The sequence below is a fragment of the Larus michahellis genome, chromosome 8 (genome assembly GCF_964199755.1).
Source record: "Larus michahellis chromosome 8, bLarMic1.1, whole genome shotgun sequence".
NCBI lineage: Eukaryota > Metazoa > Chordata > Aves > Charadriiformes > Laridae > Larus > Larus michahellis.
The window spans coordinates 912119-936274 of NC_133903.1; the positions used below are offsets into that span (position 1 = coordinate 912119).

The 24156-nt window shown below is 42.8% G+C and overlaps 1 protein-coding gene and 1 long non-coding RNA gene across 2 annotated transcripts; both read left to right on the top strand.

Moving 5' to 3' along the window:
• The first annotated feature begins 3885 nt into the window (after positions 1-3885).
• LOC141747380 (uncharacterized) lies at positions 3886-11316 on the top strand. Its single transcript, XR_012588704.1, has 3 exons — positions 3886-3966; positions 6343-6444; positions 7685-11316. It is a non-coding gene; the product is annotated as an uncharacterized LOC141747380 (long non-coding RNA).
• Positions 11317-12274: 958 nt separating this feature from the next.
• On the top strand, positions 12275-23363 carry NPTX2 (neuronal pentraxin 2). The gene is made up of 5 exons (XM_074597911.1): positions 12275-12815; positions 14334-14550; positions 18052-18296; positions 19644-19823; positions 21737-23363. The coding sequence occupies exons 1-5, from the start codon at positions 12372-12374 to the stop codon at positions 21962-21964; spliced, it is 1314 nt and encodes a 437-aa protein (XP_074454012.1). The 5' UTR covers positions 12275-12371; the 3' UTR covers positions 21965-23363.
• Positions 23364-24156: the final 793 nt, after the last annotated feature.

Genomic DNA, 24156 nt, shown 5'->3' on the forward strand with positions numbered 1-24156 from the left:
CTGGCTCTCTGAATTCCTGCTGTTTGGCCATTCAAAAGCAGATGTTACCAGATGCTTTCTGAGATGTGCTTGTATGCTCGATAGATCATTCCCAATTTTTTTGTCCTTCCCCTTTTGGGATTTCCTTCACACTCTGGGTAAATGCAGTCTGATGTGTCTCAGTCGTTAGCTTCCACATGGAATTATAATTGTACGTGTTCCTAAATCTTTGAACGAAAGGCGCCATCAAGGAGAGTTTTCCTGCACGTTTTCTTTTGTCTGTCTCCACTCAGATATATTTTAAAATACTTTAATGAAATACATAAAAAGCTAAACGTTTTTGAGAGCTGTCAAAGCAGTCTGTGGAAGGATGAGCGTTGAGCAGCCTTGCTAGGGCCTAGGACAGAGCCACGAGGACACGTTATCGATGTGGTACAGAGCCGCAGGCAGAACCAGGCTCTGTACCGACCCTTGGAGATCAGCCGTGTTTGGCAGTTAAACAATTTCATTTCTTTAAATATTTTTAAAAGAAAACTGCTAGATCGTCTTCTATACAGGCACCTTTTGCATAGACTAATACGCTGTCCCGGTGCTATTAAGTAGAAAGTAATTAGATTACTAATATGTACTTAAAGTCTTAAATAATAGGAAAATGTCTGATGTACATTTGGCTTCAGTGCCTGGCAGCAGAGGAGATGGACACCTATCAAGTGCTATAAGTGCATGAGCACATTCTACAACTGTTCCTGGGAACAGGTTCTATGTAAGAAGCTTATCTGTATGCTCAAAGCCCTCTTCTCCCTCTTGTTGACTAGAGAGGACTTTGATTTTATCCACAGGGGTACAAGAAACTGATTATTTAGCTCTGCAGACCAAACCCACCCAAATAAAATCATCCATTCGTTTTGCAGAGGGAAGTTAGTGAACTGATTGCTGAAAATGAAGCCAGTGGAGCTACGCTCACTGAAGACCAGAGCAGTAAGTCAGAATGCTTTCTTATGTCAAGAGTCATTACATCCAGTTAAATTCATCCAACTACAAAATCCTGCAAATGATGTGGAATAACAATAGTGTCCCAGGCTGAGAAGGTTCTATTTTTATACTGAAATTTAGTGTGTTATATTTAGTTCCACTTTGGACTTCTTCAGAACGGATATTACACTGGTCACAAAGTAGAATTTCTCATTATGACACAAGTGTAAGTGATAAAAGGATCTGGTCTCCCATAAATTACATACGTTCCTTCTCGTTCTAGATTACTTTTCAAACATTTAATTTTCGTCACTTGGAAAACTGGTTTTTGGAAGCAACAAGTGTCTGACATCCCGAATCTCCCTCTTAAGCTTAATTCCCAAGGGAATAATTGTAACTGAAATTGAAGGATAAATGTATTTTTGCATCAAAACAAGGACCCCTTGATATATCTTATTTGTAGCCCTTTACTTCTGGTTCAGGAAATTATTTCCTGGATACACTCGAACCCTACAGCAACAGACTTGAGAATTGATACTTGGAATACATTGTGGCTTTTTTTGTCTTTTAGCCCAAAGGATTACATCTGGTTGAGGCCATGTAGGTACACCACGACTGCTCCTTTGAGGCTTCATTGATGAGGCTAAAACCTTTCCCACTTTCAGCTATGTGCATAATATATTATGGATGCCACCTAAAATAATGTTTTACTATGCTTACAGATTATTCAAACATAGCACACGGGGGTAAGGCTTAACAAGGGACCTGCTCAGACTGGCCGGATTATTGAAATACATCTTTAACGGGGGAATAACTAGAACTTGTAAGTGATTTAAACAATGAAGTGTAGTGACTTCACTGTACAGAAATGCAACGTGCTTCAGAAATCTCACATGCAGCTGAGTAGACTTTAAACAAGTGTGTTTTGCGACAGTGTTTGAATGTTGAGTCGAATTTATTTTAGCCATATTGGCGCTTCTTGCATTTGCTTTCTATAAATATTCTAGACAGCAGGATTTACAAGTGGGAATGTTCACCAAAACCATCCCAGCACAACCTTTGCAAGCACAGCATAGTCTCCATAAGATACGGCATCCACATGGAAGATTCGGTGTTATAAATTTCACCCTGTCAACAAGAAAAAGAAAACATATCTTTGAAGAATGAAGTCAGATGAGTCAAATTTACAATGCTAAAAACTTGGAAGAAAATTCTAAAAATGGCTCACGACTAAGTCAGTGGGGATGAGGAGAGCTGACAGATAAATGCCACTGCACGAGACCATGCCTGCTCGGGAAGAAAGAAATCACAACTAGAGCATGAATTCCAGGTACGACTTGCCTATGGAAGAGTTAACAAATCAACAGAAACAGGAAGGGGTTTCAATTAAATGTGGAGGATTGTCCTCCAGAAAACTAACGTGCAAAATATATGCCCCCTTAACATGACACGTATTAGCTTTCAAATATAAACTCGCCCTCTTAAAGCCGTACCAGGCATCTCATGCAGTCACATCGTTATGCTCAAGTGCAAGGTGCCGTTTCCAGAGTATTTGTTACGCAAGCAACACACACACATCGGCAGCTGGATTAATGGCACTCAGTGGATTAATTAGAGGCTGCCACCGCAGTACATTCAGTACTTTCTGACAGTTCAGTAATGCACCTAGGATGCATCAGGCTGTATCCTGTGAAACAGATTATTCCAAAAGAATTTTCTCATGTGTGATTTTTTTAAATAGTACTTGCATTTTTAAACCTCTCTCAACAAACACTTCCAGTTACTCCAGGTTAGCTTCAGACCAATTTCAGACAAATTCGGGACTCTTTCTCTTGCCCAATTGAGCTTGGATTTACCCTGCTTTTCTTATGTTGTGTGTTTCAGTTCGTTCAACGTCTGTGGAGAAATGTACACGATGTACCGAGTTAGTTTTAGAAGACTGGAGTGCTGCTGAATGAATAGCAGTAGGTAAATAAAGCATATTATTAAACAATGTGTCTGACTAAAAGAGCTAAGCTCTGATTTGAGCTTAGATACAGGGATTGCGGGTTGGCCTTGGACTGGCAGCTCTGTGCTGCGGTGACCTGGGGGCTCGCTCAGGGACCCGTACTCGCGTCAGTATGCACTGAGTTTGAATGAGCACAGTTCAGAGAGAAATACACCCCCGTTTTTACATAGTTCCCCGGGACATTGGCGTCCCGTTTGGCAGTTCTCATGATTTTGGATCAAACTGAAAATAAACATCTGCAATAATGAAAACCGTGGCTCAGGAGAGTAATGTTGAGTGAGAGCCTACACCTCCTAAAGCCTCTGAATTCTAAGCTGTGATGTTTCCTCTATGTTACTAAATATCTCAAACTTTGCCTGGCCTCCTTAGCAGCCACAAATAACTGTGCTCTAGATAAAAAGTCTTGAAGATGGCAGTTACTTGTTCAGTGGTTCTTAGTGGAATAATCTCTTGTCACAACCCGGAGCCCTCTGGTTGCTGCTTAGCAATCCTTCTTGTATCAGGGTTAGACTTACTATGAAGATCAAGCCACTTATTCAGGAGTCGCGGTGCAGCAATGATACACCCCTGCGAGCCTCGCCGTTACTGCAGTGGGAGGCAAACTGTGGAGCACATCTGGCTCTGGAATGAACCTCGTTCACAGGAGCTGCCTCCCTCTGCCTTTCTCTGGAGCGGTGCTTACACTTGTTCTCATTCTGGTTTGCCTTATCTTCGTAGATCCCAAGCATCAAGAGCTTGTATCAGACCTATCTAGAATAAAAAGAAAAAGCAGTTACCAGTAATTAATTCCTCAGTGGAGCTACCTTTCTGACTACGCAGAACTATTACAATCTCTAACAAGAGTTCTTTAATCATCAGAAGAGAAGATGTTTGGTTTCCCAGCAATTAGTTTCATCACTGTTGCATTAACTCTGTCTTCTAGCTGGGGAAATGGAGGAAGAGGCTTGGTGACTGAGCCCAGTGCAGCGTGTTAGAAAGCACAACTCTGAATTGTAGCACAGTGGCAAGTAAGTCAGACAAGATTTTAAAAATACTCCCTTTACTTTTCCCTTTATTTTTAGAATATTGCGTTCAGGGGCTTTCATTAATAAATAATATTTTGTGTAAGTATGACAGGGTGATGCTAAAAATTACATGTGAGTGCAAATTAGTAAATATTATTGCAGCCTAATATTTGTGGCACTTACAAAAAGGTTACAAATATTCTTGCAGGAAAAGAAATATTTGCTATATTGTTCATATATTAGGGAATAGATTCCAGAATTTCCTCCTGGTTTTAGGCCCGTCCCTCATCTCTTCACAGCATGTGGTGGCACAGGAGGCCAGGCACATCTGTACCCTGTGGCACACTGCTGTGCCTGGTGCCTCGGACTTCCAGCTCAACCGGCTGAGGACGCTTCCAGCACCGCTCCAAGTGAGCGCGGTCTTTGGCGTCGACCCAGGAGCAGGATTTGAACTTACCCTTTTGGATTTGTAGCGTTTCCTTGAACAGCTCTTACACTAAGCCCTTTATCAGATCAAACAACAGAAAAGAAATTCCTTGACTTAATTGACTGTGGTAGCTCGATGGATCTGTGTTATTTGCCATCGATCCAGACTGAAACAGCATCATCGTACGTAAGCTCGCGCGTGCTCGCTAACCTCAGGTCGTGCTTTTTGGAAGGCACCTGGTTGCAGTCATTTTACAAGCAGAAAGAAGCGAAGGTGATTTTCCAAGTCTCATCCTTGCAATTTTCACAGCCTGTGAAAGCATACTGTACTCTGATAGTCACAGATAAAAGTTACTTTGGTGTGTGCTTAATGATTCACGGAGTTAGTGAAATAAATAGATGACTAAGACTCTTCTTAGCTTTGTGCAAACAGATTGATTGGATTTTGGTGTATAGACTTCTAATTATTTTGAAAATTTGTATGTAGGTGCTCTACTTCATCTTTGTTTATCATTACTATTAACATTTTGGAGAGTTTTACGAGAGCTTAGATTTTGATTCTTTAATCCTCAGTTGTTTTTTAATCGTTTCATTTAGAAGGGGTTTAGCTTCATAAGAACTGCTGCGGAAGTGATCTTTAGTTAAACCTGTGAAGCGTGAAAATCATCTGTCAAAGCAGATGTACAACATGTCTACCGTTAGTATCTCTTTGGCCTTTAATCCTATTTTTCTGGTTTGTGTGGGCACTGACAGTTAACTCAGGTTTCAGTCAAACCCAGACGAATAGGACTGTTTCCTGCCTTACCGTCCGCTAGTCAGAGAATCAGCGATTTGGTCACACTATTCACCAGCTCATTAAACCTTTATTCAGACTGGCTGAGGCACAGCAAGGATGTAGAACGTGCTCTTTCATAGTCCAGGGTATTTTTCACAGGCTGAAGAGAAAGGATTTATGAGCAAAATATTTTCCATTTTATTTGAAAATGAAATCATGTCATTTTCAACTGCAAATTTTTGACATGCATTATAGAATGAAAACATTGACACAGGATTTGTTTCACAAATGAATTCCCTTAATGCCATTTGTTTTATAATACTGAAAATATTGCTAACCACTTAAATGTAAAGCATTGAAAACTTTTTTACATGGCATTACTACTATTTTGGTATATGTTTTCTAATTAATATCAATCATTCTGCAAAGAAAGACATTTACTCTGCGCCATTGTTTCATGATGGCATACTGTGTGAAAAATACTGAAAAAAGGAATTAAATATAAAATTACCAGTGAATTCAGATCTTGGATAATGAAAATATAGATGGGGTAATACCATTACAATACTGAGTATTTGTATTGGATGTTAGTGGGGAGTTAGCTGGGTAGTGTAAACCACACAGAAAACGGACAATCCCTTTGTCATCTTAAACGATGAAAAGAGAACGGGTAAATCAAAATGGAACCGGGCGAGTGGCAGGAAGGGTAAGGTAAATCTGTCGTGACCATTAAAATCAAATAAGTTTATTTAGATCTACCCCTCGGAAAATACGATAGCAGCCTGGCCAAATAGAGGTAGCACAATGACAAGTAAGTGCATTTTTGACAAGTATGATCTGAGAAGGTTTGGGCTGGTTGACTCTTCTCACACACAAGTACCTCTTAGTGCAAATAACCGTACCAGAGGCAGGGCATGACACACCCCGCGCAGGTCAGCAGTGGAGCTGCTGCTGATTACAGTGAAGGCAGAACGCTCCACAACCTGACTGCCGGGGTACAGAACCTCATCGCCAGATGCACTGTCAAAGCTACAGCCTGGCCCCAGGTGTATTGGCTGAAACACACGTGGTGCAGAATCTGGAGCTAAAATTACGTAACCCTGTATTTTGCCATTTTCTTGTGTCAGTCTTCTTCCACCTGTGCGCAATCTTGTTTCTTGCAAAAGCTATCTCCACAGGTAACGACTTGTTTTTCCCTTGGCCTACCAGAACTCTGTGGAGTCTCTCCGTGGGTCGTTACTTTGTCACACTCATTAGGACTTGAGATGAAACCTATTGAGGTGAGTTAACATCATCTCAGAACACCAGGTGCTTTGGCATTTCACATGTCGTGTGGGTCAAGACATAATAGCGTTTCTAATTGTCAGCCACAGAATGAGACACGAAAATAGTGAAAGGAGGGGGGAAATCCCTGTGGGGAGAACTCAAGGTTATCTCTCCAATTCTGACAGAATTGAAAAACTAACTCACCGGCATGAAAGGCTGAGCTGCTTCTATAGCCACGTTCTCTATGGAAAGGCACTGAAAGCTGCTCTGCCTTTTGTCCTGGATTTCTCATCTCTCATGTATTCTTTTCTTTCTGTCTGTGTCACAAGGCGGCTGCGTTACATTCTATTCTGTGAATTCTAGCTCTAAATCCAAGTGTGTATTTCTGGTGTGGTGACTTCAAAAATATCTTTGATTCAACATATATATGTGAGTGTGTGCGTGCATCTAGTACATGCATGCAGTAATAGAAATGACTGATACAAACCTGCATTCCCGGTTTATGGAGTGGTATCACGGAAAGAAAATAGAACTTTCCAATACTGTAATGAGAGTGAACCACCTGGTCAAAGGACACAATTTCCCATCCAGCAACAGGGAAACTGTTCACCTGCTGCTGGACTTTAAGGTTTATAGGACCGAGAGGATTCCAGGGGGCTCCCGTAGGCTCATCGACTCTAGAAACCCACCAAAGCAGGCCCTGGTGTGGACTGCGCTAATTACCCATTCTGCAGTAGTTGCAGATGTTCCAGCAGGTAATTTGTCCCGCTCCTGTGCGAAGCCCCAGGACTCCCGTAGTGGAGTTTAATGACCGTCTCTGGGCGCTACTGCACTGTGCTCCGCGCGGGAAAGGGTGTCCCTGGAGCCCGCGGAGAGGAAACGATCTCCCTTCCTGCAGAAAGAAGTGCAGTATTAGGTCTTTTCACAGTAGCATCTTATTTTGCAAAAACACCAAATCTAAATGGACTAAGAGTTTTGAAAAGAAACTTGAGCAATAAAGAGCCAGTTTTGAGCATGTCAAAGCATTTGATGCATTGCAATATATTTTATATACATGCAGACTTTAGTATATCTTGACATGTATTTTGCATATCTCTGGTCAAATTCTGTGTTTTGAATTACAGTTGGAATCGGGCAAAATTCTTTCAACTTTAGGGAGATATGCATTAATTAGAACTGAGTAATAAAGGCAAAGGTCTCGGGGATCGTTCTCCATGCAACTAACCCGTTTCACTTCTCAAATGTATTTCTAAGCCTGGCGTTTTGGGCCAAAGGCTGCAGAGTACCAGGAAGACAGCAGGTCCTGCAGAGCTGACAGGCTCTTCTCTGGCCAGTGGTTCCTGTCGGGGCAACAGGCAGCGTGTGTTTTCCCAGGCCAGTCTCCTGTTCCTGTCCCTTCGTCGCCAGCGGCACGGGGAATGCTGCAGCCAGCGCGTGCTCCTTTAAGTGTCTGACGTTCTTTCAAAGTGCCTGCAGCGAACCTTTCTGACAAAGCTAGTTTTTACAGTGAGTACCTCCACAGTAAGTTCTGTTTTTCTTCTGCCAGAAGGAAGATCCATCCTAATTAACGATTCTCAGAAAAGTGATGTATCATTTAGATGATCTGGAGAAATCCTGAATTTATTCAGATCAATGGCAAAAATCCTGTTGACTTAAAAGGAAATACATTTTTCATTTATGATTTTCATAGAAGAGCCTTGGATATGGAAAGAAAAAGGGAGTATGTCTCTTAGCGATTGGTTTCTAATAATATTCTATCTGTATTTTATCCATGAAAGCTATGTAAGGTGGGAATATTGTTTACCCCCTAAATTTCCTGATACCAGCACTTGCCAGATACCAAGTTTCTTGAAATGTGCTTAAAAATGTCAGAGTTCGGGTTGGTGGCACATCTCTAATTGGTAGCCAGGAGACTTCCATGCAGTCAGAAGTAGATATTAAAGATTAAGTAAAGAGTTTGTTCATATCCGATTGCTTCAGCAAACATTAAGAAGGACACCGCACAAAGTTCATCATTTGAGGCTTCATTGCTGGTGAATATTCTATAGTTTTGCTGACTTGTTATGATACAAGTGAAATTGGTCTTTTTTGAGCAAGTGATACATTCTTAAGGAATCACTCAAATGATTCTCTTTTTTCATCTTCTGGGGGTTGTAAGTGGCAGCCCAAGTACCATTTCCTTAGAAGCAAGTGGGTTAAATAAACTAGTCTAACCTAGCTAATATAAACACCGCTCTGATACAAATAATAAGCATCGGGATGCACAAGCACCCAGGGACAGACAGTTTCTGCCCAGTGAGAGTTTATAATCTGAGAAAGGCTAGAGAGGAAAAGGAATAGAATGTTCACTTTATAAACAGAGAAAGGAGGCATAGAAAAATGAAATATTTTATTTTTCAAATGTTCTTAGGGCCAGGCTGTAAAATGCAGGTACTTACTGACAAAGTTGGGCAGTTAGTACTTTTGAAAATTTCGCTAGGCAGTAAAATACTTAACTTCCCTTACAATAAGACCGGAATTTCTAAGTCACAGATAAAAAGGTTCTAAACCTGGATCTGTAGGTCTAGGCTAAGCTGAGCCTTTCAGATAATTAGTCCAATATTTCACTGAACATCTGGGCAATAATGAGTGGAACAAAATCAAAGTATTGGGAAAAAAAAAAAAAGGCAGCCTGTCTTTCATCTAAAGTCACTTGTACACTGCCTTGCAGTGCTTAAGCTACGCTTCAGAAACAAGGCAGCGTCTCCTAATTTATTTAAAAGTTTTTGCAAGATTGTCTTAGTGATAGTGGCCAGATAGAAGTGTGGTAGCAAAGTTTTATGTCAGATCTCTTGCATTCCAGACCCTCATCCTAAACACAAAAAGTTTATATTATTGATAATCCAACTGCACGTGACACACATATTGAAGTTCCAGTATTAGATATTACAGCTGCGCATCAAAGATAAAGACGGATGGCAGCTAGCATGCAAATGCTGTTTCCAAAGAGAATAAAGCCCTTTTGAAGGCAGTAGAAACTGTCAAAGTTAAATTAAAAATTAAAAATCCATTCTGTGGGCTGCAGAGATACTAGGCTGCCTGACAGCCCCAGAGTCAGAAGTTTTAAAAACCTCTCAAACGCAATAGTGAGTTACCTACACACGCTGGGCTTCCCCTCTTCCCCGTCAGCCACTGGCGACAGTGAAATACAGTCACTGCGCCTGTCAGCGCTCACCTTGGACATAAGCAAAAAACCCTTCCTTGCAACTGTTTGTTTTTTTTAAACAGCTCGAATTATCAAGTATTAAGCTTGCTTATGCCTTAACATATAATATAGTGGTGTAAAAGTGATAGACTCTCATTTTTTTAACGATTTGTGATTTATTATTTATGAAAATGTACTGCTGCATGTTAGTCACTCAAAATGAAGATTGATATGGCCTTCAGCATGAAAAAACACTGGCTGCGGTCACCAGCGGTGTTTCAATAAATTATTACATGCATTAAATTTAGATCTCAGAATCTGGAAGTGGGGTAGAGTGGGGTAATTTGTGGTGTTTGGGGTTTGTTTTTTTTTTTGAAAGCAGGGAAGTACCATAGACAAATATTGAGGCTGTTAAGAAGGACGAGGGGTAATACCGGCTGTGCTCCATCTCCGTCCGCCCTCCTCCGCGGGCATGCCCCCACTCTGCAGTAACAGACAGTTCTGAGTGTCTGTGTTGGGATTCTTTCCTGTTTACTGACCTCCCCTGTCAAAAAGAAACAGTATAGTAATAAAGGACAACACTTTTATTGTCACAAGCAATTTACCACCATATTCCTTACAGAACTTTGGAAGTCAGATGCTTATTGCTTGCTGCTGCTTGTATTACTTCTCAGCCTGCCTGAGTAAGAGATTATGACAAAAATCTATCTATAATTAAGCAAAACCTTCAAGCTATATTTTGCTTGAATTTAAAAAGGAGCAATGCCTTTATCACTGTCATGCATTGAGTCAAAATGTGTTTGGGAGCAGCTGTGAATTGTGAAGTGGGTTTTAAAATCGGGATCAGAATTTTGAAGTTTATTTTTAAGTAATGTGAGGTTATTTTCGTTGGGTACGATCCCAATCCATATTATAGAGGATGGACTCGAGCTGTATAACAGCAATAGACTGCTGTTGTCCTACAGTAGGGTGACAGGCCTCAAGGACAGGCAAACCCAGCATTCTACAATTACTTTGTTAAGTTTTTTTCATGCTGCTTCACTTGACATTCAGGAGAAATGGGCTACAATGTGATAGAAATGTGACTGAGCAATCTTACATGTAAAGCAAACATTTTGGTGCATTATTGCATATAGACTTTAATATTTCTTGTATTTATGTGGCCTGGTGAGACACAGTGTGGACAGAGGAGATGTTCCTGGTGTACTTGCGTGGTCCTGCTCATTGCAGCATCCAGAATTTGCATCAGCAAAACGGTTGAGCTGATACCCTGCTGAGTTCAGTGGGAGTTGGGTGTCCAGCCAGGAATTAATTGGAACTCTGCACTGGAACAGGTACTGCTTTTCCACGCAGCCTGGAAGCAGTACCCTCTCTTGAGACCTGGTTTCCAGACAAAAGGAACTCAGAGCTTCAGAACTCAGAGCCAGTCGCTTACTGAACTCCGTCTGTCCTCCGTGTTCTCTCCCTTGAATGACCCATAAGAGCTGCATCTCGCGTGGCGTATCAGCGTCTGCAGCTGACTTTTTAACAGGATATCACTGGATGTCACAAAAGAGTCAGATTTAACTGTCAGTGTGATACACAGTCCTTGAAACCTGTCAGCTCATTCTGTAACAAAGCCATTTGCACACTGACTGAAAAAAGAGCTAAAAAATCTTTCAATTATGTATCCTTTATTCCTTATTTTTATTCATGATTATTAAAAAAGTTGTTTCATTGTAAGAGCTACGCCCCCTCTGGTAAAATGTCTTTAATCTCCATATATGAACTTCCTAAAAATCTGAAATTCTACTCAAAGCTTTTAGAGCCCTAAGAGCAGTCTCTGCTGATGCATAAGGAAATTGTTCCTCTGTTTTTCCAGCAGAGGTAACTGTTTTCAATGCATATCTGTAAGAAGTATGTGAGAACGCTCAGCTGATGTCTGTATGGCACTCGGAAAAATACACAAGCCTTCACGGATTAGAAATTTAAAGTAATTGTGATGAGCATTAAAAGTATTGGATACTGTGAACCATATGGCTAAAACCACAATGGTTTTATGGTCCAGTCCTGGACCTCTACAGTCCTGTGGCACTCGACAAGAATTTCTGAAGCTCCTTCGTACAATGCCCCTGTCCCCGTCCCTGTCCCCTCCGTCACACGTGCGGGTACCGGTCCGTAGCCTGCCCCGTATCTCGGTTCTGTGACGGCGTTATCTGCCGGGCGGGGCAGCTGCCCGGCGGTGCCGGTGGCCGGAGCCTGGCGTCGGGACGCGGCGACCCCGGCCGGGCCCCGCCGGGTGCTGTCCCCGGGCTGGACCCCCCGCAGGAGACGGGCACCGACGGGCCGGAGGGCGCCAGGCGGCGGGTCCCGGAGCGGCGGCGGGGGACGGCAAGGGCAGACTGAGGCGCAGCGTGTCCGACGGGGACCCTGGGCCCGAGGCACCGGCTGCCCGGGGCGGCTCCCGGACCCGGCGGGACACCGCGCGGAGCCCCGGCCCGACTCCGGCCGAGGCCGCTTCGAGCGGCGGCGGAGCCCGGCGCCTGCCCGGCGCTGAGGGGAGCGGGGCGGCCTCGCCCGGGGCGCGGTGCGGCGTCAGCGCCGGCTGCAGCCAACCAGCGCGCGCGGCGCCAGCCGGCCCCCCCGCACGCGCCCGCCCTGCCTATAAAAGCCGGGGGCCGGCGGCGAAGGCGGGAGTGGTGTGAGGCGCGGGGCAGGGGGGTGAGGCGGGTCCCGTCCGGCGCTCCCTCCCAGCCGTCGCCCCGCTCACCGGCCGGGATGCTGCCTGTGGTCGCCGGGCTCCTGCTGGCGGTCGCCGCGGGCGGCCGGGGGTCGTCGTCGGCGGAGCAGGAGAGCCCGCCGGGGAGCCGCTTCGTGTGCACCTCGCTGCCGCTGGAGGCCGCCGGCGCGGGCTGCCCGGTGCCCATGCAGGGCGGTGCGCTGCCCCCCGAGGAGGAGCTGAGAGCCACGGTGCTGCAGCTGCGGGAGACCGTCCTGCAGCAGAAGGAGACGATCGGGAGCCAGCGGGAGGCCATCCGGGAGCTCACCGGCAAGCTGAGCCGCTGTGAGGGCGCCGACGGCAAGTCCGCCCCGGGGACGTGGAAGAAGGAGCTGGGCAAGGGCAAGGACACTATGGGCGACCTGCCGCGGGACCCGGCGCAGGTCATCGACCAGCTGAGCCGCACCATGCAGACCCTGAAGGACCGTCTGGAGAGCCTGGAGGTAGGGCCGGGGGTGGGCAGCCTCCCTGCGCTCCCTGCGGGGACTCGGAGCGCCTGGAGCTGCAACGGGGGCTTTGGGCCATGGGGTGGGCATGGCCAGTGCGCTTAGTCTTCCTTCGTGGAGATAAATCCAGACTGGCCGAGCCCTGGCCCTGGGAGTGAGTTGCTTGGTTGGCCTGTCTTGTTTTCCTGAGCGTTTATCTGCTCACTTTATTGGTAAAAAACCTGAAAGGCTCTTCTGTGAATGTGTTCTCCCACAGCAGGGGCAGGGGGGAGATTATGGTTTTCCTGCTTGTCACCAGCTTAGTTTCTGTATTAATATGCCTAAATCTCTCTTTCTGGGAATGTGACTTCATGGGGTTTGAGGTATAAAGCTGACGTCTTGGGCAGTAAGAGCTTGGCATATGGTGCTGAACAGACCAGTGGTAATGAGGAGATTGTGTCAGGCAGATTGTGAAGATAAGATGATGTATTTAGAGCTGACATAGAATGAAAAGAACCTGATTCTGTATGCCTGTGAATAGAAAGGGGATTTGGTCCAAGCCCACCAATAAGCGATTTCCGTGAGCCTTTGGACAGCACTTGTGGTGGAGTGGCGCTCATGGAAATACTGCATGGAGAGTATTCCCACAGGAATCGTGCGGGATGTTGTTTTGTGTTCCACAGCCTGAGAGCTACATGCCTGTCCTCCAAACAGTCAGTGGTGATGTGAGGATGGCACGTAACTGCCTAAAGGTTATTCTGTGAGGTCTAAACACTCTGGACTGCTTTTCAAAACCAATTTTGAATGATCTGGTAGTGTAACATCCTTTTATTACTGTTGCTGGCTTTTTGAGGCATTTCTTCTAGGGCTGTAGGAGAGAAATGCCACTAGAATAATACAGTAGGTGGAACTATTGGTTTCTTTGTACCCTTGAAGATACCAGTGTTATTTCAGAGAGTGTGGGTTTCTTTTTTTTTTTTTTTTTTTTTCAGCTGAAATAGGTACTTTCCCTGGCTAATACTTACAGTTGATCTAAAGAACATCAGACTTCCTTACTCTGCAAATCAGAACTGAGGAAACTTTCACTTGGTAAATTTGCTTTTGCAGTAGCTTATTTTTTTCTTTAAAAAGAAGTAACAGTTTTTCTATTTACTTAGGTTGGCAATGACACTAGCAGTAAGTAAAGCAAAAATTGACTAATGTGCCACATGTACCCATACTAATGGAAGTGCATCAGACCTGGCTCCCTGTATTGATTTTACTGAACTTAAATGTATGAAGACTCCTTCATATGAAACATTGGAAGCCTCTAACAAAAGTGCCCTTTTGTTTCAGGACCTGCTTAGCTACAGCGCTGATAAAAGCACTGAACACGACAAGTGCTAAAAAGCAATGCCTCTTTTGTACTTGCTGGAGAACTCGGTGATCTTGCTTTCTTCCCTTTGAATCAGGAGCATATCTGCACTTCCCAGTTTCTGTTTTAGAAATCACAATCTTTTTTTTTTATTGTTTTTTTTTTTCTTGTTTTCCCTAAAGCACCAGCTCCGAGCCAATGTGTCATATGCAGCACTGCCTAATGACCTTCGAGAGATGCTTCAACGGAGGCTTGGAGACCTGGAACGCCAACTCCTAAGCAAAGTGGCTGAGCTTGAGGATGAAAAGTCTTTGCTTCATAACGAGACGTCAGCCCATCGGCAGAAGACAGAGACAGCCTTGAATGCATTGCTAGAAAGAGTGTCTGAGTTAGAAAAAGGTAATCTTCACAGAGTCTAAACACTTCCTCATGCTGATTAATTTTGTTTACTCCCTCCTTCTGGTGCAGTAGTCTAAATGTGGTCCTTGAGGAAAAGACAGTTAAGATGCTGGACTAAATAGTAGGTGACAGTGCAAATACTTGGATTCCCTTTTTGCTTTTGTCACAGGCTTCCTGCTTGACAGGCCTCTGCATGGCTTTGGCTTCCTCTCTCTTAATTTGGCATACGTGGGTGGTTAGCATGAAACTCTTAGTGTTTGTGGGATGGCAAGATGTATAAGGAGGCAAGTGGAAATAGGAAGAAGTATGACATTGGTGTCAGGTAAATACTTAGATAATGTCAAGTACACATCTGAGTAGGGCTGTCTGTCGTTATTTGAACTGAAAATGATATGGGCTAAATTTAATTAGCATAACTGCCTTTGATGTAAGGAATGGCATTTTATGCCAGAACCATTTCCTACTGCTTTGGAAGTATTGCTGGCGGTCGTTCCTTTTGTTGCTGGTTATGACTTGGGGTAACTGCGGGTACCTGAGTTGTTTCCTATCCCAAGTGTGTAGTCTTCAGAGTTTACAGTAGATTACACGTGGTGCCACTGGGGGACACTCTCTTAATCCATGTCACTTATTCAGATACTTAGATTAATTATTACTGAGATCTCTATGCTTGAGTAGAGTCTGTTTATTTGAATTACAAATTCCCATGGAAATGACCTAAAGACCAGAACTGTCTTTCTGTATTGACTATATACACCGACAGAGCGGACTGTGTAGGACTAGCGTACCAGTAAATATCACTGCCCAATCTTTAAATGATTTTCCGAGGTGAGTAGGCTCTCTGCTTAAAAGCAGCTTAATGGACACGCTTTCAAAATGGTGCAAACATACATATCTCATGAATTTTAAAATGCAGTCTAATGGATCCATTTGTGTGATACTGTATCTTTTTTTTTTTTTTTTTTTCATTTAAAAAGTGTGAAGGAGGGGAAAAGGGAAGGAGGAAGAGGAGATCTTGTACTGGCTCTGCCATTAGTATCTCCTGAGAGCCAAGATAAAGCCTAAACTGGAGCTAAAGTTCAGGAGAACTAGTGGCCTGCTAATGTCTTATGTGGCAAGTATTGCTAGTCCTTGTCTCTGAAAGATGTGACTCATAACAGCAAGTCATCAGAAAGAGAGTGGTGGGAGAACAAGAATGCGTAATTTAGTTAGGTTAAAAATAGCCTGTTCCCACCTTTGTTTTTTGTGTGGAGAGAGAGGGCTATCTTAAGTCTCCAGGGAAGTGAAGAATTTGGGCCAGGAACCGAGACACAGACTTGCTTTTAGTTGTGGCTTGCTGTCTATTACAGCGCAGCTTAGCTGTTCTGTGCCTCTGGTTCCTCTGTCAAATCAAAGTGAGGGTAAGAATGATTTTGTAGATTAAGTGTCAGATGCCTTCAAATACTGCCTGCCTCTTTTGAAAATAGTATTTCTATTATGTTCTTATTTTAACTGCCATATTGTTTAGCATCTCTTCCTGACAACTAACTGGAGTGTCATAAGCTCCTCATTGTACTCAGACTAAATAAATGGAGGAAAAACCTAACCTTACAACTTCGGGTTTTTTTATCTGTAGTTGTGACAGCTGCCTTAGTTACCAGTGGTGCAGAAGAGTTGGAAGTTTGTACAACTGTTCTGATTCCCAAAGTCTTCTGGTAATTCCTTTACTGCTTGTCTCCATTGACAGCAGTAGGTGATGCATTAAAAAGCAGGACTGGGTGGGGGAATGATCCTGCAACTCTTAGTGCCTGGACTTAAGTGTGGCTCTTGGCTCTGCTGGAGACATGAACTTGCTACATCTAAATGTATTTTCTTCATCTCTAAAAGGGAATAACAATATGTCTTGCCCATCTTATTAAAAAATAATTCAGATTCTTTAGGAAAAGGATTGTCTTATCCTGTGCATGTGCCCGTTGCCTGGAACAGGAGGGTCTTGTTATCATTTGGAATTGTGGATGTTTTAAAGTCATGAGAACAAACTGAAAAATATACAAAAGATGAATATTGTTTGTTCTTTTCCAACGCATTATTGCTTCCTTAAGTTCTTTCACAGAGTGACTAATGCTCTTAATGGAGTATGTTTCTTTTTTTATACATGACGTTGTTTGTACCAGCCTAGTGGAGGTGGCTCAACATTAGCCCTAACACCCTGGGGTGGTTTTTGCCTAGAATTTGGAATATTTCAATTTTTGGTCTGTAAGTTCCTCAAGACAGATGCAAGCATCAGACAAGCTTTTTCTTCTTCCACCCCCTCGTTCTGTGAAAAATGCAGTCAAAACACCAGTTGCTTCTCAGAATGGGAAGTGAGAGAATGCGAATGGCTTAAAAATTACATATGAGAATTGTGGCAACCTTTTGTGACAACAGCTCTTCATTTGCATTGGAGCATGAAGTTTGGTAAGGGGATTGAATTTGTTTTGGGAATGTGAGTAAAGGAAGCGAGTGGGACTCAAAAGAACAGGTTGCTAAAAGGTTGAGGGTGACACTCTACTACAGAACTGTGGGCTTTAATCTTGTGGCACGAGATTCCTCTCTTAATATCTAATTCTAGAAAATTACTTGTAAGCAACCACATCAGAATTACACACAAACATCAAAATTACACACAAACTGTATAATACAGAGTATTGCAACTTCAGAAAGTTTTGGGTTTGAGACTTCTCAATTTCATAAACATCTCTGGAATATCTCACTGGTTTTTATCATATCTTTTAGAAAAAGCTAAATAATAATTTCTGCTTTTATATTAAAAAAAGGTCTAATGTTTTCATCGTTCATAACTTTATGTTGCATTTTTCTTCAGGACACTTTGAACTTCAGCGTTATGTTTTTGTTCAGAACTCCTCCAGATTTGTCTATGGGACAGAAATCAGTTCTACTGAATACGTTAGCTTTTACTTATTTCAGATTGGCCACCCAAAATGAGAGCATCAAGCTGTTTCTCAGCCTGCTCTCTGTAAAATGGGAATGCTGCTGCTAGCTCCCTATGTAGCAGTAGTAGGAAAAGAAAAACTGGTTTTGATGATGCTATGATTTGAAGCACTGTGATGCTTTAATCATGAGAATACCAGAGAATCCATGTTTAGTAACAGTAAATATATTTTAAAACACTTTGAATTATTTGAAATAGGCATGCCTCCAGCCATGAACTAAGCAATCCATGAACGAAGCAATGAAGAAGGAAAATATTTAACAGCTTCTCATTAGTTGTGTGCTGTCTATTCTTTTGCTCTAAGTGAGGAAGAGAAATAAACGAAGTAATTATCATTATGTGTATAAAATCTAGTTGTATTTTTCTGTGCTGCAAAATCAACATTCAGTAATGCTACTTTGATATATGTTTTTTGTGTACGTCTCTAAAGTGATTAAAATTCCAAAGATTCTCACTATCAGTTATATTATTTCTTAACCTGAATTACAAATACATTGTTTTGTTTAATGTTTTCTTCCTCAATGTAATTCTAGGCAACAGTGCATTTAAGTCACCTGATGAATTCAAAGTCTCCCTTCCTCTTCGCACAAACTACTTATATGGGAAGATCAAGAAGACTCTGCCAGAGCTGTATGCTTTTACTGTGTGCTTGTGGTTGAGATCGAGTGCTTCTCCTGGAATCGGCACTCCATTCTCATATGCTGTTCCTGGGCAGGCTAATGAAATTGTCCTCATAGAATGGGGGAATAATCCAATTGAACTGCTAATTAATGACAAGGTGAGAATCGACTAAGTCTTTATTTTCTACTTAATCAAGTTAAGTCTTGAACCCTTGGTACCTGCTAGTAACTCTTTCACGCTCTCTGAGAGAAGCCAGCTCTGGGCCTTTCAGACCGTAGTATCTATTTGCCTGTTGTTGTCCATTTCTTTGTTGCAAGTTCATAAAAGTACTGGAAACAAAGTCAAATGGTACATATACTTGTGTGTTGAGACAAGTATTTTATGAAACAGAAGCAATATTTGAAGCCACACTATTGCAAAACCTATGAGATTTAAGCCAGTTGCAGTATTTCTGTCTTTCTAATCCTAGAAGTTACGATATGTTAAAATGAATTTTGCAGCAGACAGAGAGCATGTAATTGTAGCTGGCTTTGTTATGCATAATGACTGAACATCAGTTTAAATACACTTTTTTCAGACTTCAGATACAAAAGCAACAACTGTCTTGCACTGCTTCATGCCATTGATGGTTTTGGACAAGCTTCAGAATGAGGCTTGAGGAAAACAAGACCTCTTGGAATTTGGGGTTAAACCAGGTTATAAATACTTCCGTTCTCCCACCTTCGATTAGGTTTCCTAGTAACTTGCTGCTCTCTGAGGGATCAGGTGTTTACAGATCTACAACACAACTCGCGTGGTTCAGTTGTGTGGCTAGTTTAGGACTTCTGACAGTCCTATCACCCTCACAAATCAATAAAAGTGAAAAGCTGATTGTTTTTAATGGTTCGTAGAAGAGAAGGAAGCTTGAGTCTGCTTATCCTCAGCAGTAACTTTTTCTCTTCAATGTTATGTCAGGACTATTAATGTTCTGTGGGGCTTTTCTTTCTCCCACATCACAGCTGCTCCATAGCCGGCTGCATTTCTGTCTTAATGTTGACTTGAGTAAGTTTCCAGATCAAATTCATTCCTCCTTATTCGGAGCCCTTCATAACAGTTCCCACAAGTTTTACTGGAAGCAGGCAGATCTGTTTGTCAGAGTTGTTACTGCAAATGAGCAACCCCAGATTTTAAGAGGAACTTAACGTGAGCAGTGGCTGGAAATTTAGGACTAAGCACTGAGATTCAAGCAACAAATGCCACAGATTAATGCGCAGGATCAGTGGACTGATAGCAGCTTAGACTCTGGTACTTGGGTCGTTTGATTCTAGATGAAACAAAAGCTCACATCTAGAATAAAAGCATGGCTGTATTCTTGAGCATGGGACAGCTGGGACAAAGTAGAAAGATGCGGAGTGACTTCTGCCTCTGAAGTTTTTGCTTCTGAGGACAGAGTAAATACTGTCCCTTTTCAAATGTTGTGCTTGACACTTGGTTTGCAACATGCATTATTCTGTGGTCTTCGTAGGTTGCCCAGCTCCCTCTCTTCATTAGTGATGGAAAATGGCATCATATCTGTATAACGTGGACAACCAGAGATGGAATGTGGGAGGCTTTTCAGGATGGAGAGAAGCTTGGCACTGGGGAGAATCTTGCTCCTTGGCACCCGATTAAACCTGGAGGAGTCTTGATCCTGGGTCAGGAACAGGTCAGTGAATGTCAGCGTGTTCCAGGGTTTGGAAAAAACAAAACAAAACGAAAAAACCTCAAACAAACAAAATAAAACCAAACAAAAAAACCGCAAACTCCCCAAGCAAACAGCAGCCGTGAGAAATTTCTTTGGCAAACACTTGTCCTGTTGTATACACAGTATCAGAAAGATTAAAACAAAGCAAGAACTATGTAATGCAATCACGCACTGGTGTATTTTGTTTCACTTCTTAAATATTCAGAATATTAATGTTGCAGTTATTCCTATTCCCACTCTTAATGCTACAGTGTGCAGCTTCATCAGTGACCTGAATAATGCCTTAAATTAAATCCTTTGAGGCAGATTGCTGGTAACTAGCAATGTGGCCAGTGAAGTTACAGAAAAGGACAGAATTGGTGTATCCGTTGTATGAGCAGTCAAAAAGGAGCTTGTTGAAAGTAGACCAAGTAAAATTGCTTTGATTTAACTTTTTTTTTTTAATTGAAGCCAAGTTGACTGTCCCCCATGGCAGTTTATTGGGTTTTCCCCTTCCTGTCCTCTTTATCCCAAGAATAGGAAGAATGTTAGTCCTTGAGCCCCAGAATAGATGAAGGAAAGCGTGCGTATGGGCGTGAGGGGGATCAACACCTATGTGCACTGGAGTGCATGTGGGTATATCAGAATCTTTTGTAATTTGGCTTGCTCTGCCAAACTCCCTCCAGACTGAATTCTACAGCTTTTCAGGTATGTAACACGTTTTTAGAGTAGTGGAGTCTGTCACTCCTTTGGAATTCGATGTCTACTTTAAAAAAGAGCCTGAAGTCAAAGGGAGGAACTCCAAATCAGATGTTTGGTTTCTCATTAAAAATGTAGGTAAATAACTTTATTAATGCAAATGCTAATAGAGTTTGAATATTAGTACTGCCAACAAAAAGCATTCATGAGGTGAAGGACAAGTCCTTTTTGAATATTTTGAATCTCACTCTTCCAGTTAACATCTTGCTAAGCTGTTGCCTGTGAATCGTGTCACTCTTACCTTCATGTTTTTTTTTCTCTGCCTGTTCTTTGTATGATTATACATATACAAAAAAAAAGTAATGAGTAGCAGGAAATAGCCTTTCTCCAGGATTCCCAGGTTCAAAGTGGGGCAATGGAAAAAATAGTTTTGTCCTGATATTGATTTTAATAGATACTTATCCATGACAGAATGGTAAATTCAGAATCCTAATGCACTCTGCAGAGCAGATACTCCAGCTCAGTATCAAGTGGCCGGCAGCTTTTCTGTAACTCTCTCGTGCTGTTTGCCTGTACTATGCTTTGGTCTATCCTATGCCATCAGTTTCATGTTAGCGTGATTCCACAAAACGTGTGATTTCTGTCCTTGAGTAGTGGATGGAGTGAGCAAACACTTCTAGGCTTATGCAGTAGCAGTTCGATGTAGTCATTTGATAGAACCAGAAGCCGCCTGTGCCTTTAGATCCCAAGGTCACATCTATGGCCCTGCTGGCAAGGGCTGCAGTTGCAGTTTAATCTATAGCCATAAAGCTTTGGGAGTAGTCTCACACATCTTTGCAGTTCTTTCTGAGGTTGTCCTGTGCCAGGCTTGCAAAATGCCTCCTCAATTAACCTCAATATTTAAAGCTGCCTTCCTGTTCTACTGCTTGGGGGCAGGGTTAGTTCTGCACAGCCTTTGTGTGATGCTGTACAGTTGCTACTTGTTGTTTCGAATTGTTTTGACACACTTCAGATTGGAGCTTTTAACTGTTCCACCTCAGTCAAAGTAGCCCTTCTGGAAACTTGAGGTTGCTGGTCTGTGTGACCTGGCTCTGCACCTCCTTCTAGCAGCGTGTCTGGGGGGGAGGGTCTTCAAGTTTGCAGAAGACAATGCTGACTAACCTTCTCATTTAATCCTAACTCTTGTGTGCCTAAAGGACACAGTCGGAGGAAGATTTGATGCAACTCAAGCCTTCGTTGGGGAGATGAGCCAGTTCAATATATGGGACAGGGTCTTAAAAGCTGAAGACATCACGAATATTGCTAATTGCTCTACCAACATGCCTGGCAACATCATACCCTGGGTCGATAACAACGTTGATGTGTTTGGAGGTGCTACGAAATGGCCTGTGGAGACATGCGAAGAGCGTCTGCTAGATTTATAGCTGCAATTGTTTCCCATTCAAGTGCCCCCTTTAGTAGGACAATCTTCTGTGCAATCTAAAGCACTTGTTTTTCTTTCTGCCCTTCCCCAATCTTAACTCCTCAAAAGAATAAAGAAATTGAGTAAACTGCCTCAGTGCAGATAGCTTCTAGTCTGGGGCGTTGAGCCTGACACTGAAAGAAGGACTTTTGGCTAGAGCAGCCCTTGCTTTCTTGTGGCCTGATCCCAAATCTGCTTTGGCCAGCAGCAGCCTTTCGGTTAGGGCCAAGCATAGGGTGTCAGTTCTTCTGGCAGGGAGGGGAACAGCCATCCATGTTATCCATAGTACTCCTTTTGACAATCTGCAGCGCTGGCAAAGTGCTAAGATCAGCAGGCTGAATGTGAATCCTTCCTTCCAGTCTATTGTCTCCCCACTGAATCAAAGCCATTCTTTTTTAGCCCTTTTTAAAGACATCAATCCTTACACTACAGTGGTTATGGTGCAACTATGGGCAGAGCCGAACAGCCACTGTTTGAGTGCAAGGGTCTTGCTTTTTAATTTGCAGACTAGAAATCCTTATTTTATGATAAGGAGGCGATGTGTCTGAGACATGTGTTCTAGCTCAGTTAGAAGAGAGGGCTGTGTAAGCAGCACGGCTCCATTGAAATAGATGCTTCAGGTGAGGTTCTGTCCCAGAGCCTGGCTTTCGCCAGCCAGGATCCCAGCGTAGGTGGGTCAGAGACTGTATTTGTATTTTCTGTAGGCTGAATGTACTGAATTCCTAGTGACCCGGCTTGTAAACTTTTCTCTATTGTTTCTCTTGCTTTAGTCAATGTCTTTATTTTTGAAAATATACAAGCTGTGATTAAGTGAATTTCCATTTTGTTTTGCTTTGAAAGGCCTTTTTATGAGCAAGTGCCAAAGGTCAGTTTCTGCTTGCTGAGAATCGCTATATATTTTTCCAGCATAAGTCTTCTGCACTGTTTTCTATGTTACTATAATGGTCCTATGTAAGATGAAAATGTGCTGTTTTTTCAATTCTTGTTGACTGTCTCTTCTGTAAGCACTGGGCTGACTACTATATTTTTTTTATCATTTTCTCTCAATATTTTGCAAACAATGTTGCTGTTTCCTTGACATTGATGTGACTTCTTGGTTTGTGGCTCGCAGATAGCAAATGCACTGTACTGGGAAAGAGTTAGTACTTTTGTTATTTAAAAGAAAAAGGATTTAAGGGGGGGAGGGGGAATTTATAAAGCTAAATATCATATTTTATTTTTCATATGTTTGAACTGTAAGAATAATATGGTGACAGTCCCATTTGTAGGGTAAAGTTGCATATTTCCATTAATATGTAGTATGCTGTTCTTAAAAGAAAATTCTTATAATGAACTTTTAATTAAAATGCACTGTAAAATGAGTCTTTTAATTCCTTTATAGTCACACAAGACACCAAATGTTCTCTTTCATAGCTGTTCCGAGCACACAACTGTCTCTCTAGACTGACAGAAGCGCAGACCTGTAAGAAGTTGTCTCTATTCCCTAAGCGTCTTAAGTCACAGTCTCCAACCCGAAGGGGCTGAGGTGTGTGTGACCTTATCTGGGGAGCGGGTGAGGCTCCCCCCAAGACCTGCCTCCTGCTGCTGCGATGGGCACTGGTGTGCACGGGGCCTGGAGTGCAGCAGTAACACGTCTTTGTACTTATTTTTACAGCCATGGGAAACTGAAAGTATGAGCTCTTCTGGGTGGAAGTACTGGTTGTAGGTAACCACTGTGAACAGAACCGTGCAACAGTGAGGTGACTCGTTGCAATGGGATAGCCTGGCACACCACGTCTGCGAGCTGTCAAGTGCAGTGTCCGTGGGGTCTGACAGTAACCAAATGCTCCGCTTGGTAACTAACACGTTGAGGGTGCTGTCTGTAAGAGAAGAACCAGCGGGGGCGGAAATCTTTGTCCAGCTCTGCCATCTGTCTCTGGCCAGGGAGAGTTTGAGGTTTCCATGAAACATTACACAACTCAATTTCAAGCGTTCCCCTTCTCATTGGCCTTAAAGCAGACACACGACCCCACAACAGTACTTTCCCTGCCCTAAGAAAACCACAACTAAAAAGCCCTTGATATCCAAAGATTGTGTCTCCTAAGGTCAGGGAGAATGCAGAATTCTCATCTCACATGGGCTGGAGACCAGCAGAGGCATCAGCCCTCCAGTCAA